The 17,825-nt window shown below is 38.4% G+C and overlaps 1 protein-coding gene across 2 annotated transcripts in view; it reads right to left on the bottom strand.

Moving 5' to 3' along the window:
- Positions 1-9,570: 9,570 nt before the first annotated feature.
- dock11 (dedicator of cytokinesis 11) overlaps positions 9,571-17,825 on the bottom strand; it is a 37,897-nt gene continuing 29,642 nt past the window's right edge. For both annotated transcript variants that reach the window (XM_077588301.1, XM_077588302.1), the window contains 10 exons: positions 17,717-17,774; positions 17,536-17,642; positions 17,330-17,452; positions 15,903-16,016; positions 15,525-15,671; positions 15,243-15,453; positions 13,613-13,803; positions 13,446-13,546; positions 13,175-13,313; positions 9,571-10,100 (listed from right to left, as the gene is read on the bottom strand). In XM_077588301.1, the coding sequence (XP_077444427.1) occupies positions 10,011-10,100; positions 13,175-13,313; positions 13,446-13,546; positions 13,613-13,803; positions 15,243-15,453; positions 15,525-15,671; positions 15,903-16,016; positions 17,330-17,452; positions 17,536-17,642; positions 17,717-17,774 (1,281 nt within the window). In that variant the 3' untranslated portion in view covers positions 9,571-10,010. The remainder of the gene's footprint in view (positions 10,101-13,174; positions 13,314-13,445; positions 13,547-13,612; positions 13,804-15,242; positions 15,454-15,524; positions 15,672-15,902; positions 16,017-17,329; positions 17,453-17,535; positions 17,643-17,716; positions 17,775-17,825) is intronic.

The following is a 17,825-nucleotide window of genomic DNA, read 5'->3' as shown; positions in this document are numbered from 1 at the left end:
GCGTATGACGAAATTGGTACTCTTGCCACAACAATTGCATCAGGTCGGAAACCAAAACACCTGCGCAAGAATTTGCACAAGGTGACCCGAGCGGCAGTATTTTTAAACAATATGCGAGTATTTTCGGAAGTTGATTCGATTATTGCCATCTGCTGGAATCCAAGTCAAAGCAATTTAAGAGTCCTTCACAGATCTTCATTGCGAACTCAGATCAACAGTCCTCGGTTCCGGGACTCGGTTATCTGTCAGGTCAATAGTCCTGAAAACAATTAAATGTCCTCGAAGCCAGCTGTCAGGGGGAAGTGTCCTTGTTATATCGAGCTTTCGTCTGCTTCGTAAGAATGATTTAATAATATTCACATATTCCATATGTGCCCCAATATGCACATATATAATAATATCCCAGAATAACCCCAACACTGCGATGTATCCATAACGGCAGACTGCCAAATTACGAGTCCAAAATTATCACTTATTTGGGTCTTTTGCCGAGTGAACGCACCTTGTGGAGAAGCACTACCAATTTCGTCATACGCAGTTTCTGGGTGATGACAATTAGGCTTTTGTTGTTGATGATGACGACAAGGCCTATGTCCGATTTTCATTATTATAGAATTTAAATCTGTGCGATTGGATGTAAATAAAAAAACAAGTTTGGTGCCTTTTGTTGGAATTATTCATGGTAAATAAATGTGCTTTTGTAGATATCATATTTATAGCGCTAGATCAGGGGTAGGGAACCTATGGCTCGGGAGCCACATGTGGCTCTTTTGATTGGTGCATCTGGCTCTTTGCTAACCTGTGAGCTAAAATATGGAAATTGCTGGTGACAGAACTGAGATATTACATCTAGAACTGCTTTAATCTTCATTTTTTTGCTTTAATCTTTATTTATTTTTTGTAGTAGACTTCTTCTGGAATGCATCCTTTCATTGATTAGCAACAGTAAAAGAATCTTTTAAAAAATATTCATTTTTTTCCACTTTAAAAGTGGTGAAATTACAAAAAAAAATTGAAAAGGCACTCGTTTACATGTATGTATTTTGACTTTTAAATTTGTAGCATGGCTCACAAGGAGTAACATTGGAAAATATGAATTGTTTGTGGCTCTCTTCGTCAAAAAGGTTCCCGACCCCTGCGCTAGATGGAAAAAGTCAGAAAGGGCGCTGTTATTAACCGGCGGCCATCTTGAAGCAGTACATTATGTCTAATATGTATTGAGGAGAATGGAATGTCAGCATGTATCCATTGAAATGCAGTAAAAATGTTCCAAAACTTTTATTTTCAGGTCAGGAAGTACAGTGACTTTGACTTTGATATTTTTTTTGTTTGTTTCACCATAACAACCAAAACCTTACATTCAATAAATAAGTTGAAAACAGCATTTAGGAGTGCCCTTTGATTGGATACCTCCAAAAGCAATATACTATACATATGTACAATGTAAACTAACTTAACAGCTATCATTTAAAAGATCTATTTTGTCCTTTTTTTCACATTTATCATACATATTCACACAATTCTGCAAGGGTAAGAAATAATCTCCACATGCCATATTTACTCGCATATAAGCCGCCCTTTAAAATTGGCTTAAAACGCTGAATTTCACAATTTCTCGCGTATAAGCCACCCATTAAAATTGCCCTAAAATCGTTGAATTTTACAATTTCTCGCATATAGGCCGCCCCTTAAAATTGCCTTAAAACCATTGAATTTCACAATTTCTCGTGTATAAGCCATCCCTTAAAATTGCCCAAAAATCGTTGAATTTTACAATTTCTCGCGTATAAGCCGCCTCTTAAAATTGCCCTAAAATCGTTGAATTTTACAATTTCTCGCGTATAAGCCGCCCCTTAAAATTGCCTTAAAATCATTGAATTTTACAATTTCTTGCGTATAAGCCGCCCCTTAAATTTGCCTTAAAATCATTGAATTTTACAATTTCTCGCGTATAAGCCGCCCGATTCCCAATTTTCACCTCCATATTCGTGGTTTTAATACAAATGTGTTACTTTGAAGGGAAAATCTTAAGAAAAATCATTGTACGTGGTATTTCTGCGATACTGTATGAATCAAAAGCACATTATTAGGGTCAATACCATAAGGAATTAATTCATCCAGTAATAGTTGTTTTCATACTGCAACACAGAAAATAACCAACAAATAGTAAATGTTACTTTGCCGACATCTACTGGTAAAAAAGAGTATAGCAAGAATTGTGAGCATATAAGCCGTACCCTTTTGACATACAAATACACATTACGCGAAAAAATACGGTACATTAAATAGAAATTTTAAACTGTACACTAGTGTTGGCATTTTTCATCAAAATATTTAGTCACAAAACACGTTATCTGTTTTATGTCATCACAGCCTTGATTTGTGTGCCGCTCTATCGGTTCTCCTTCACCCCTCCACATTGAAAAACAGAATTCCCAAGCGTACTTGTCATTAGCGGCAAAAATTCAGGCTCTACGGTAATACCTCGTTTATCACAGTTCATAAGTTCCAAGTCTTGCCGTAATAGGTGAATAACCGCAATGTGTTTTTATGCTGTCCATTTAATATTAACGAATAACTTTTTCTTCATGATGGTATTATTATAGTGGATCTGTGAAGTGGCGAGGTATTACCGAGTATTTATAAGAATGAAAGTGCATGCTTAGGAAATAAATTACCGTATTTTTCAGACTATAAGTCGCACTAGCCCAAAAAAATACATAAAAAGCTTTCGCCTTGGAGGATAAGTAGCAATTTTGGCAGGCATTTCCCAGAAAAATAGCGAACAAAAGACAAAAGAGGACCCTGTTAATGTAACATATAAAAAAAAAATCAGATAAATACAGCTTAAAAAGAACAAGATGGAAATGAAAGACATAAGTCCTAACTCCGTAAAAATCTGCGACTTATAGTCAGGAAAATACGGTAAATTAGCATCGCCTTGTAACAAAATAAACAGTTACGGTGAAAACTTTCCTGAGTTGGACAAATCCAAAATGAAGGAATCAAAGTGCAGGTTAGACGGAAACAAGAATTCGAAACCCCTCTGGAGGGTCTCCACATGTAAACTCTTCCGTCAGCTTTTTTGTTTTCTGTTTCCACGGCAGCCACGCCTCTCGAAAAGTCAACCGGCAGGTGTGTGCCCTACCTTGCAGTTAAAGATAAGGTGAATTTCCTCGTAGCACTTCTTTACTCAACGGGCGGTGAGGTTGTTCATGAGATTCCATAATTTTGCAGGTTTCTATCAATTCCGGCGCGGGCGTGTAGATATGTGCGGACCCCTTTGAAAAAGAAAAGAAGAAATGAGCTCTTATGTCGGGGGATACAGTGGCGGGCCGTCAGGGCCTTCAAGGCCTTCTCTGCTGGCCTAAGAAATATCTGAATCATATATTATATTTTGTCCATCAATACTTATGAAATAATTCCAAATTGTATGTTAGCTTCCTTTCATTGCTTTCCCCCCTGTTTGCACTGCTTTTAGATGTGTGTTTTCATATTGAAGCATTTAACCAATCACATTTCAGCCATTATTTGTTGCCAGGGTCAGAAATCTGCCTCAAGGCCTTCACAATTAGTTCTGCAGGCTCTGCTGCATTAAACAAGCGTCGATAAGACTGTTGCTTTAACCAATCAGATTTCGAGTTGGAAACACCACAATGCCTTCTGGCAGGCGTAGGGATACGTCATCGCTTTCACCAACTATGATTGGCTAGTGATAGAGTGGACTAGCCAGAGCTACCAAACTGTATCTGGAGCGAGCTGCACAAGCAAATATATTGTTGTGTTGATTTAAAGCAATTTTTAAGACGGACTATGCCAGAAATACGACAGGACAGGCTCGACTTTCAGCATTAGCTTCGATGGCGATAGAAAAGAAGGAAGAAAGAAGGGAGGATGGATATTGTGTACAGTTAAAAAGGATTTTTGGTGAGTAAAATATGGCTATATTCCTAAATAATATTTCAATTGTGGGCCATGTTCTGATATCTGAAAAGCTCCAGTGTTTGTATTTAATCACTAAATGCTGCTAGGAAGTGGATTTTACCCCATTTTAGTGCAATTTTTGCCGTTTCGCCATTGACGTCCATCGCTGTCTTTTCCCGGGGAAATCACCCCCCTGGCCCGGTTGTAATGTCTGAAAAGCTCCAGTATTTGTATTTAATCAATAAATGCTGCTAGGAAGTGGATTTTACCCCATTTTTGTGCATTGATTTATTGATTATTTTTTATGTGTCGCAGCTGTAGCTGCAGTAGAGGTTTTATAGCCATAAAATAGTTTTGAGGGTTGGATTGATTCGTTGAAGGCACTACGAGAAAATGCACGGACCGCCACTGGGGGGATAACAATAGTGAGTCTTCGTTACCTTCACTTCTGTGCTTACGCCAATCATCATGTCATTTAAAAATGCCGATGGGTCAGGAATGATGGGGTAGAGGACAGAGTGGTGCCTGTAAAGACGGAATAACGCGTTTAATCACGGTTAAACAAGACTTTAGCGAGGGGTTAGCATACCTTCTTAAGCAGTAGCATGTCAAAAGTACGACGATAGACAGGAACACGGTAGTAGTGATGATCACCGCCATCAGCGGGAATTCGCGAGACTCATTCACCCCTGCGCCAGACGAGAGATTTTTGGGGGTTTATTTGTTAAGTTGATGAAAAAATTATACTAACTAGCACACAGGAATTCTTTGAAGGTAAAATGTGGGATTGTTAATGTATTTATTTGCAATATGTAAAAAACTACAGTGGTACCTCTACTTACAAATGCTTCTACATACCAAATGTTCAAGTTATGAATCCCTTTGATATGTAAGTGACTGTTCCAAGATACAAAAAAAAGATACAAGGTACAAAACAAACCAAAATGTATCCATTTTATTTTGATATTGTCGCAGTAGTGTTTATGTGGATGTGTTCGTGTGCTAATGTTAGCATCCTGGCTAATGTCATTGAAATGTTTTTGCATTTTTATTATTCATTATTAGATCATTTTCTGTTATTTTCGTGTTTCTCGTTCATAGAAAAATTGGGACACTTTGATCATTTTAAAGGGTTTATTTTTATTTTTGGTTTTTTTTTAGCATTGTTTAAAGAATTAGATAATTTACATATTAAATACTGCTGTGTTTTGAAAAAAATCCAAGTTATGAAACAAGTTAATTTTGTGTTATGTGCTAACTTTAGCATCCTTGCTAATGTCTTTGAAATGTTTTTGCATTATCATTATTAGATCATTTTCTGGTATTTTTGTGTTTCTCTTTCATTAAAAAGTTGGGACACTTTTATCATTTTAAAGGGTTTAGTTTTATTTTTATTTTTTAGCATTGTTTAAACAATAAGAGAATGTACATATAAAATACTGCTGTGTTTAGAAAAAAATCCAAGTTACGAAACAGGTTAATTTTGTAAGTAGAGGTACCATGCGTTTATGTGCTAACGTTAGCATCCTTGCTAATGTCCTTGAGATGTTTTTGCATAATCATTATTAGATCATTTTCTGTTATTTTTGTGTTTCTCTTTCATAAAAAAAATGGGACACTTTGATCATTTGAAAGGATTTAGTTTTATTTATTTATGTTTTATTGTTTTTAAATTGTTTAAATAATAAGAGAATGTTTATATAAAATACTGCTGTGTTTAGAAAAAAATCCAAATTACAAAACAAGTTAATTTTGTAAGTAGAGGTACCATGTGTTTATGTGCTAACGTTAGCATCCGTGCTAATGTCCTTGAAATGTTTTTGCATTATCATTATTAGATCATTTTCTGTTATTTTTGTGTTTCTCGTTCATAGAAAAAGTTGGGATACTTTCATCATTTTAAAGGGTTTAGTTTTATTTTTTGTTCTTGTTTTTTTAGCATTGTTTAAAGAATTAGATAATTTACATTTAAAATACTGCTGTGTTTTGAAAAAAATCCAAGTTACGAAACAAGTTAATTTTGTAAGTAGAGGTAACACTGTAAATCTAACTATAATATCAGTATCTGGGTACAAAAATGGTATCGGTACCCAAGTAGTGTTTGTGTGCTAACGTTAGCATCCTTGCTAATGTCCTTGAAATGTTTTTGCATTATCATTATTAGATCATTTTCTGTTATTTTTGTGTTTCAAGTTAATCTTGTAAGTAGAGGTACCACTGTAAATCTAACTATAATATCAGTATCTGGGTAAAAAATGCATCAGTACGCATTTGGCCAATGTTTGCTTACCGTGAGACAAAAGTGGACTGAAGTCACTTTCAAGGTGTTTGCAGTACTTGCAACTTTTGACCCGGACGTGGAAATCAAACCGGCATTTTTCATCATACGGAATAGACGTCCCCTCTTTCGTGTATTCTTTGCAAACCTGGGAAAAGGACATTGATAAAATCCATGAAGTCACTGCCAAAAACTGTCATTTTTATTTTTTAGGGGCGAGTCAAGAGTGCCTGTTCTCCGCGTCGGTAGTAGCACAACTCGTAGCTCCAACCGCACTCCTTCCCCACCACCGGGGGGGTCCAGCTCAAGAGGAACAGGTCATTTTTAACACTTATATTCAGCTTGGGTGGGTCTAAAACTGAGGAAAAAAAGCATCACATGTTCAGAAGATTTCCGGCGAAGACGCGAGCGCGGCGAATACGGAACGAACCGAGCCGAGGCCGAAACGTGCTCTTGGATTGGTCGCTTGTTAAGAGCATGCAGACGTCTTGGAGGACGAATTTGTGACTCAGCATGCAGCCGTTTCGGATCCCGTCGTGAAAAGGCCAATCGCACTGTTTTAAGGCGATTTCTTCAGTTTCGCCGCAAAACCTGTGATGACATGATCAGTGGCGCAGCGGTCTCACAGCATACTAACAATTTGTTTTTCGACATTTCGACTTTTTTTTCTCACCTGTAAGACAGATTTAGGTTAACGGAGGGATGGCTCGGAATCCAGGAGCATTTCATATTTTCCGCATGAACTACACATTTGAAGTCTGTTGCCAGTTTAGCTGTCAGGTCCCAAAAAATAAACAAAAAAACAATTGCTGGAAAGCATTATTTGGCAACCCTATCCTAAATAAATGAGACGATTCTAGGACAAATGAAATCACTGTATTATCTGGACTATATATATATCACATTTTTTCATCGTTTGGCTTGGCCTGCCACTTAAAAATAACAATTTTAATTTTTATTTTTTTTACTATGACCCCCAACAGTGTTTTTAGTCAAGTTATTAAAAAAAACTGAAGTCTGTTGCCAGTTTTGCTGTCCAGTCCAAAAAAAAAACAATTGCTGGAAACCATTATTTGGCAACCCTATCCTAAATAAATGAGACAAATGAAATTACTGTATTATCTGGACTATGTATATCGCATTTTTTTCATCGTTTGGCTTGGCCTGCCACTTAAAAATAACAATTTCATTTTTTATTTTTTTTACTATGACCCCCAAAAGTGTTTTTAGTCGAGTTATTAAAAAAAACTGAAGTCTGTTGCCAGTTTAGATGTCCAGTCCCCAAAAAAAACAATTGCTGGAAAGCATTATTTGGCAACCCTATCCTAAATAAATGAGACGATTCTATAAAGGACAAATGCAATTACTGCATTATCTGGACTATATATATCACATTTTTTTCATTGTTTGGCTTGGCCTGCCACTTAAAAATAAAAATAAAAATTTTTATTTTTTTACTTTGACCCCCAACAGTGTTTTTAGTCGAGTTATTAAAAAAAACTGGTCTGTTGCCAGTTTAGCTGTCAAGTCCCCAAAAAATGCTGGAAAGCATTATTTGGCAACCCTATCCTAAATAAATGAGACGATTCTATAAAGGACAAATTAAATTACTGTATTATCTGTACTATATATTGCATTTTTTCATCATTTGGCTTGGCCTGCCACTTAAAAATAACATATTTTTTTACTTTGACACCCAACAGTGTTTTAGTGGAGTTATTTAAAAAAAACTAATATGTTATATTAACAAGTGTTATTGTGGTTTTGGTTGGTTTGTTTGCTTTTTGCTTGTACATGGTAATCAGCCCTTGTGTGTTTATTCAAAACCTGCGTGTTCGTGAGTCATTCTCGGGTCATCTGATTTGTTGTTTACTTCATCCTACGTTGCCATGCTATGCTCCATGTTTCATGTTCCTCGTTTCTGCATGTCTTCCATGTCAGGTTTGATTTTGATTTATTGCTAAGTCCGTTATTAAGGTTTTGTTACAACACATGCTTCCCTGCATTCGGCTACAACTACGACGCCATAAGTACATAACATTTGGTCCCTATTTTCAATTTTAAGGGTGCGCCTTATACTTATAAATACGGTAAATACGGTATTAGTGTTTGTAGTTGTTTCGCACGGTGTTTAGTTACATAGACAGATATTTATACTTAAAAAAACAGATGTCAGAATAGTGACCTATGACTAAATATTGTAAACACCTAATAAAATGAGGTAATCAAACCTTTCCTAGTGAATTATGGATTAATGAGGACCATTTAGCTAAGAAATTTCAAAAGTCATGGGTCGTTTTTTCAAGAATTTGAAGGCTAAATTGTCTTACGATTCTGGAACGACTTCACATAGCAAGAATGAGTTTGTACCTCGTGGCTCCGGAGTGTCAATAAAAATTGACGCGGGTTCGCTCTCCACTCCGCAGCTGCCGGTCGTTCTGACGGTGAAGTTCCAGCCGGGAGATCCGGCGTCAGACTTGAGGAGAGTCTTTGTAAAACTGGTCCACATGGTTTTTTCACCCTTTTCATAGCTGTACAGAATTTTACAATGCTCTGGCAACTTGCTGGGCTTCAGCCAGAACACCTTTACCGTAAAATCATCAATCCACTTATGTGACAGGTTAGTGGGCGGAAGAAAACGACCTTAGGAACAAAAAAACATAAAAAATAAAACACAATTCAGTTGGGTACAATTAATGCTGAATAAAGATAAAAAATAATTTGGTGAGTTAATTTATCCGAAACTAAGAACACACCTACGTAAAGTGAAACTAAACGTGAACGTAACGAAGATTTTTTTGGAGGCGGTGGGGTAACTATAGGTTAAAAGAGTGAAAAAAAACAAAGTGGTAGTTTAATATAAGCCGCAGGCTTAAATAAAAAAGTCAGAAAAATGTGGTAATTAAAAGCTTGTGCAAAAAATGTCAACAACCTGAGGCTCAAATGAGCTTACCTGCGTGGTTGTGTGGAGTCGAAGTCACCAACGCGTTGAGAAAAAAGACCCAGATTACAAGCATTCTTCCCTCCTGATGTCGCTCTGGTTGAGTTGTGGACTTTTAAAGTTCTCCGCGTCGACAGAGAGGAATAGAAACTCACGGAAAACAGCAGAGGGAAAGGGAAATAGCAGGCGTGTTCGTTGGACACTGCACTATACTTGCTCTGCCTGCCTGGAATTGAAGATTGTGGGTGGTTTCCCAACACACAGGCTCCGCCCACTCTGAGTCGGCGCAATAAAGTCATCGCCCTTTAGTCATTAAGTTCACTGTCAGAGAGAAATCCATTTTACCACATCGTTTACTTAACTTCATATCTCATTTCGAGAAGCTTAAAACAAATAAAAAAAAAAGAAAAAAAAAAGAAACCCAAGCTTTTGTTGGTCTTTTCTTTTATGGGGAGGGTTGTAATCTGTACAAAGAATTCCATTGGACAAGCTATTCTGCCAACTGTAATGCAAAAAAAAAAAAAGTCAACACAACATGTGATAAATATAAATATTTCCGATACTTACAAGCATGGGTGAGTTTATGTACAATTGGCGAATATTCAGTGTAGCACTTGTGACAACCTTTCCAAGAACAGGAGGAACCGCGAGCGAGTCGAGAACTTTAAACATGACCCTCTTGTTTACATTTCAGGCTAAAAAAAAAAAAGGCCTGGCCGTGTTTACATAAATGTCAGAGTAAAACAAAATGGTGTCCTGCACAACTGCAAGAAAAGCAGAACCTTGGAACATGACTTGATTTGCTCGATTTGATTCTTCGCCGCACCTGAAAACTGGTTTCCCCGCGACGCATTTGGACAGACGCCGTCAAACGAGGTCGGCCGACATCCCGCTGATGGCGCGGAAGACGTTGAGGGAGTTTTGCAGGAGTGAGCGCATCATCCCCGCCTGGTAGAACTGAAAATTTCCATTAGATTAGATCCCTTTATTCATCCCGTATTCAGGACATTTCATTGTCACAATAGGGGTGAGAATACAGACACAGTAAAAGACATTTTTAGACATAAATAGGTCATAAATAAGTTAATAAATCAATCAATATATAAATACCGTATTTTCACGACTACAGACGCTCCCCTACTTACCAACGAGTTAGGTTCCGAGCGATTGTTCATAAGTTGAATTTGTTCGTAAGTTGCTCAGTGCTATATTTTGTATTATAATTTATGTTTAAGGCCTATATAAGTATATTGAAGGTTTATATAAGTGCATTTGTATGTTTAAGGCTTGTATAAGTAACACACACTGGTTTGTACTGAAAAAAAAACATTTAATAAAATGGAGACAATACATACAGTACTGTATACATACATTAGAGAGAGAGATTTACTAGAAACTGGCCGAAAGAAGCTATCTAATGACGATTGCATTTTTTTTCATCATAAATGATGCGGTAGCACTGTATGGCATCATTCAATTGATTTGCAAAGTTTGTGCAACGTTCAATATTTGGGTCCTGCTGCACGATCTCTATGTTTATAAATGGTACTGACGGTCGAACGATTCAAGTTGTATTCCCGTGCAACGCGCATCAAGCTTTGTTATTATTGCCACTCATTTCAAATGAAATGGCTTGCCTCTTCCTTGCAACTCCCTCAATAGAAGCCTTTCGCTTTTCACCAACCATATTCAATAATGGATGCACGAGATATTTTTATGATACAAATGAAAAAGGTTCTTTGCGCACTGGAGATATACGTTCACGCACTTCCGCATTGCAACGAACTGGGCAGAGGAAGGTGGATGCTAGGTGAGCTGAGCTCTCACAGCGCCAGGCGTCGGTATTAGCGGCGGAAAGAAGCACTACTTGGAAGAAGGCGCGCAATACAAAATCGAACTTACGAACATTTTTCGACATAAACGCAATTTGCAGACATGTTCGTATGTACCGTTGTTCGTAACTCGAATGTTCGGAAGTAGGGGAGCGTCTGTATAGGGCGCACATAAAAGTCTTACATTTTCTCCAAAATAGACAGGGCGCCTTATAATCCAGTGCGCTTTATATATGGACCAATACTAAAATTGTTATCACGATAAAATAAAATGAATCAGTTGATAGGGTACACCGACTCTACTATTTTCCCGTGGACCAAGTACTGCGCAGTGACTGCTGGGATATGTAGTAGTTCTTCTTCTTCTTCTAGTACCAGCTAGCTACTATTTGCGAATGGATTGTGGCCTGTATACATCGACATCAACACAGCATGACGAAGCATGGAAAGCACCGTTGGAAAAGTTGCGCTAGCTACTAGCTAGCTACTATTTGTGAATGGATTGTGGCCACCTGGACGAACGCATTAAACTCAACGTTTTCGATGACACATTTAGACAATTGTTATATTCGGACACAGAAAATGAGGACTTTGATGGATTTGTGGGTGATGATGACGTGAATAAGTTGTAAAATGGCTAAATAAAGTACAACCAAACTCAGTTTTGCTTCCTTTGCCTTTTTAAAAACATGTTTTTAGCATGTGGGTGTAGCGTGCAAGAACTATATATCCCAGCAGTCACTGCGCACCGGAAACCGGAAAAGAAGTCTGGGGCTGCTTCCGGTAGCCAGCGCTATTGCGGTTAGATATTCATATATAATATATATGCGTCTAAAAAATGGTGGCTCCTTTGTGTGTTTAAAATACAGAAATAGCACTCGTTACTGACACTGCGGCTAAAAATACGATGCGCCATATAGTCGTGAAAATACAGTAAATGAATAGATCAAGGGAAAGAGTGCGTATGCTAAGCTACGTGCTAATATAAATTTTAAAAAAATACTACAAAATTCATGATATTGGATTGAAAGCGGGGAAAGAGCTGCATTTTTTGCTAAAAACAAAAATCCAGTGCGGGAAAAGTTTTTATTCACCAAATTATTATTATTTTTTTAAATATGGCACGCACAAGATGCTTGAATTCAGCTTTTCTCAGCTTCAACTCTAGGTGGAGCTAGTCAGGTAAACAGTGGCTCGCCATTAGCTGAGAAACTTTGGAATTTTTGAATTTTGTTTACTGATTAATAAAAGATTTTTTTTTTAAATGGATGCATTTTATTGTTTCGAACTTTTTCTTTTTTAAATTACCTGTTTTCCTTAAAGCTGAGGGAGAGCACAGTTGGAAAAAAAGCACAAATAAAATCCAGTTAGTCTGAAAACATTAAACAATGCAGTGACATGGCCAATCAATGCAGACCACAAATCTGACTTTTTGCGGTCGTTGCGAGATATTTTTCAGAGAAAGGAAATGATTGGTTCAAGTCCCACTCTTGCTAAATAACGGGCTTACATAACCGCTACACAGATAAAAAGTCTAACTCACACGTGTCCAACTGGCAACCCGGGGGCCAAATCTGGCCCTTGGCGTCATTTTGTCCGGCCCGTGAAAGCGTTTTCCAGTAAATGTTTAAAAACGTAATGAATAAAATAAAATGAATTTCTTAAAATGTATTATATATAAAAGATACTCATTTTTTAAATCTAAAAAACCCTGAATATTTTTATAATTTTTCCTTTCACTTTTTTCAATCCCAAAAATGTTTTGAAAAATTTTAAAATTATAAACAAATAATTAATTTTTTTTTTCCTTTAAATTTTCAATACAAATAATTAAACAATAAATAATACAATAGTCATTTAAAACCCGGAAGATTAAAAGAAATGCTTTCCCCCCTTTTTATATTAAAAATACCGTATTTTCACGACTATAAGGCGCACTGCATTATAAGGCGCACTGCATTATAAGGCGCACCCTCAATAAATGACAAATTTGATTTTTTTCCATATATAAAGCACACTGGATTATAAGGTGCCCTGTCTATTTTGGAAAAAAAATTAAGATTTTTAAGTGCGCCTTATAGTCGTGAAAATACGAAAACCTGTCAATGGATTAATCGATTAATTGCATTTGACACTCCTGGCTTTACTTACTTCATCTAAAGTGGTGCCTAGAATGAAAACCCAAAGTGATTAGTCTACCTGCTCATGGATGATTTCCGAGAGTTCCTTCACCATGTCTTTGAAATTAGCCTTGAGACCCTCATGGTACTCAAACTGGTCTTCTTTAATCAGACGCTCATTAATATCCAGAGCCACACCGCACGCCTCCACGAAACGTCTGCGAAAAGACATTGTTTTGTTTTCATTTCATTTTTCATGCGCCCCCGAATACATTGGGCCCTGGGCAGTCGCCTATATTGCCCATTGCAAAAACTGGCCCTTATCATGAGAAATGTTATGCAAGGCTTGCCTGAAAATCTCTTTAAGCTCTTTCACTTTCTTGCCTCCGGATTGGCTCGATTTACTGTCATCCAGGAATGCTCGAGCATAAGCTAGAGGACCAGCGTTTACCTGCAAGGAGAAATAAAGAGAGGGATCTCGCAACAAGCTTTGGTGGTCTATCCGGGAGTGTCGCACCTGCACGGACACGCAGCCCTGGAGTTTGAGCTGGAGTTGGATCATGTCCACCTCCGCACCGGAGCATAGTTTTTGCAGGTCGGCGGTGCGAGACTTCATCTCATCGATGGCCACGTCCACCGGCCTCAGCTCCACCTGCTTCTCCCCAACCACCTCGACACGCTTCTTCACGTAGGGGAAGGTGTTGGCAGCTGAGGTAAGAAGGTGGAAAAATACAAGATACAATATTAAGTCAACACCATTTTCATTCGTTAGATCACAGGGGTCAAACCGGTGGACCATATCCAGCCCACTCAAGTGTGATGACATGCCATGTCCTGCTTTCCACTTTTATTTTTAATATAATTAAAACATATACAAATAAAAAATATGTCTATATATGTATATCTTTTCTTGAATGAACATTAAATTATTAAAAAGGAATTGAATGTTCATGTGTAACTCCCTACTACGACTACAGCTTCATCTGGTGTATACATAACACAATCCCCTACTACTATACCACCACTACAACTACCACTACTACTACCACCACCATTAGAAGTACCCCTCCTACTACCACCACCATTACAACTACCCCTCCTACTACTACCACTACTCCTACTACTACCACCACCACTACAACTACCACTACTACTACTAGCACCACTACTACCACCACTACTACTAATAGCACCACTAACACTACCACTACTACTAATAGCACCACTAACACTACTACTACCACTACCACCACTACTACCGCCACCACTACTACTACTGCTACCACAACCACTACAACTTCCACTACTGCTACTACTATTACTACCACTACTACTACTGCTAATACTGCTAGTACTATTACTACCACAACTACCTCTACTACTACTACTGCTACTACTGCAACTACTACTACCATTACTACCACAACTACCACTACCACTGCTACTACTGCTACTACTACTGCTGCGACTACTACTACTATCACAACTACTACTGCTACTACTACCACCACCACTACTAATACTACCACCACTACTACTCCCACTACTACGACTGCTACTACTACTACTATCACAACTACCACTACTACTACTACTACCACCACCACTACCACTACTAATACTACCACCACTACTACTCCCACTACTACTACTCCCACTACTACTACTACTACTACTACTACTACTACTTCTACAGGTGCATCTCATATATGAAACAAATTTTTAGATAGGCTATTCATTGAAAATGCACCTTATAGTGTGGAAAATACTGTATTTATAGCAGCCTAGTTAGCAGACATAATGGCCTTCTGAATGAAAACAAAACTCAAAAAAATGAGTTTGACACCCCTTCGCTAGATAAAGATACATTTAGGTGTCAGTGAGTTCAAATATATTTTGGACCATTTTTTTTTTTTACTATTTGCTCTCAGGACCAGCGAATCGTCCTCCTATTCCGGAATTACCTCAATCTTGTAAACAATCACGAACACACAGAGAAGCAGGGAGGAGGAACTTTGTTCAGGGAACGAGTTGGTCCAATTAAATTAAGACACTAATTGCCATCCATTTGAGCTTTTGTACACAGACTGCGCAACAGAAAGAAACGGATACGCCCTGAAATGCCCTCTGTGAAATCTGCACCGTACTTGTAAGCACGGTCTTCCTCTTGCACTGCTCCTCCACGCCGCCGTGCTTTTTCCCCGAAAGCGTGTACGGCGTCTCAAACACGAAGCGGTTGATGTTGTGGCACTTCTCAAAATCCGTCTTCTTTTCCGGCGCCTCTTTCTCTTCAAAGTAAGGCTTGACGAAGGTCACCTGTACGTAGGCGAACCTGCCGTCCAGATCTTTGGGGTTCACCTTAAGGGACGCAAGCTCTGTATGAGACACAGTTGTTGTTGTCGTTTTGTTTGTTGTTTTTTTTACCGCACCTTGTTGGAGTCTTGAATAATCTTGACATTTTCAGGTCCAAACTTTTCCCCGTAGAGCGTCAGCAGGCGCTGGGAGATTTCAGAAAGTCCAGTCAGTTTGGGCTCTTTGTAGATGTACTCCTTCCCATCCTCCTCCTCAAAAAAGCCCTGCGTAAAAACACAAAACCAGGACTAAATAAAATATTCCCACTATTCACATAGATATTGAGAAATATTACGAGTTGCTGTTGCAAAATTGCCATAGTAGCCTTCTTGTGAGAAAAGAGGAAGTCGTGGAAAAGCAGCATAGAGAAGTTCAAAGTAGGTTCAGGGTTTTGTTTGAATACCTCGATTGAATATGACTGCTTTCCGGTAATATTACAAAAATGAAGATTGTACCTGTCCGTAAAAGGCGACCCTGAAGTAGGTTCCGAGCAGCCTCCGACCGGTTTGGATCACCTCCATGATTTTATTGTAGGCTCTGTGCAGCGTGTTGTACAGTCGGCTCAGTTTCTGCAAGAATGTTAATTATATTCTAAGTACAGCTGGGAGATTTGACAAAAAATGTTATCACAATAAAAAAAAACATGTAAAAAAATGCACTTGGATATTTTAGTGCAGGGGTAGGGAACCTATGGCTCGGGAGCCACATGTGGCTCTTTTGATGGGTGCATCTGGCTCTTTGCTAACCTGCGAGCTAAAATATGGAAATCGCTGGTGACAGAACTGATATATTACATCTAGAACTGCTTTAATCTTCATTTTTTTGGCTGTAAACTCTTCTGGAATGCATCCTCTCATTGATTAGCAACAGCATAAGAATCTTTAAAAAAAATATTCATTTTTTTCCACTTTAAAAGTGGTGAAATTACTAAAAAAAAAAATGAAAAGGAACTCGTTTACATGTATGTATTTTGACTTTTAAATTCGTAGAATGGCTCACAAGGAATAATATTGGAAAATATGAATTGTTTGTGGCTCTCTTCGTCAAAAAGGTTCCTGACCCGTTTTAGTGGGTCGGCTCGTTGTTGTCCTGCATCTCATAATCGCTTATTTTGGCTGTGTTATTGTCCTTTTGCGTTCATGCTCCATGTTAGCCTCTATTGCTAACATGCTAGAAATACGTTTCTCCATCATCCTCTTCTTCGTTGGTCTGGAACTCGTGTTCATCTTGCAACGGCGCCCCCGTTCTCTGTGGTGGCCGGGTAGTGTAATTGCAGTTTAATTTTTTTATCAAAGGTTTTTAATATTATCATTGACAATAATTATTGTTATTGTTTTATCGCCTGTCTCTAATTGTAAACATTTTAATGCATGTTATCCGCAGGGATGGGCAGTATTTTTTATACTAGTGGTGTCCAAATTATATTTTTAATGGCTCACAAAATATGTGGAAAGTGTCAGTGAATATGGCCTCCAAAAGAATCCTAAATAGAGCTCGATGGAGCTAGTTACTCAAACAGTGCTTTTTCATTATTTCCAGTCAATGTTTTAGTGTTTTGATTAACATAAATAAACTGTCCAATCTGAAAAAGAGCTATTTTAGGTGTGCTTTTCTTGACTTTTTAGCGGTCAGTGGGGATTTTCTCGATGGTAAATTTCTGATGAATCTTTTACTTTTTTAAGTGCAAAAAAAATGTTAGCTATTTTACAACCCAGATTTTTTTCGCATAGCCCTAAAATGAAAGAACCAACGTTTTGTAGCTCACGTAAAACAGTCGATGAAGCGTGGAATTATGTATGCAACCTCGCGGGCCAGATTGGACCCTACGCCGGGATCGAAACAGAATCAAAAACAAAGGACCTGATACTGAAACGTATGGTACCTCGTACTCATGGCGCCTCTCATAGCAGGGGATGGCGAGTTTAGCGATGTACGTGATCAGTTCGTAGCGCTCGGCTTTCCACAGCGCCTCCACGCAAACTTCCAGGTGCTCCACCAGCACTTCCTGACGACAAATGGGAAAAGAAACGCACTTCAATTTCGCTTGTTCCGATTACGTGGAACAGTTTCGAGACTCGGTCAAAGAACCTCGCTGTAATAAACGTCTTGCATCCCCGTGTCTTCCTTCATGGCGGCTTCCTCTTCAATGTTCAACGTCACCTTTTTGAAGGCGGCCAGCCCACTGGGGAACAATTCTGTCCATCGGGAAGTACATTGGTGGGTTTTTTGGGGGTTGCGTTAGGGTTGGAAACAAGGTTTTTCGTCTTACTTTTCCTGTGAAGGTACTCGGCGACCAGCGCAGCCACGTGGACGTGACACATGGCGGCCTATGGGAACAAGAGACAATTTAAATGCCGTATTTTCTGGACTATAAGTCA

Source organism: Stigmatopora argus, chromosome 20 (genome assembly GCF_051989625.1).
Source record: "Stigmatopora argus isolate UIUO_Sarg chromosome 20, RoL_Sarg_1.0, whole genome shotgun sequence".
NCBI classification, from domain to species: Eukaryota; Metazoa; Chordata; class Actinopteri; order Syngnathiformes; family Syngnathidae; genus Stigmatopora; species Stigmatopora argus.
This window is presented reverse-complemented; position numbering and strand designations above follow the sequence as displayed.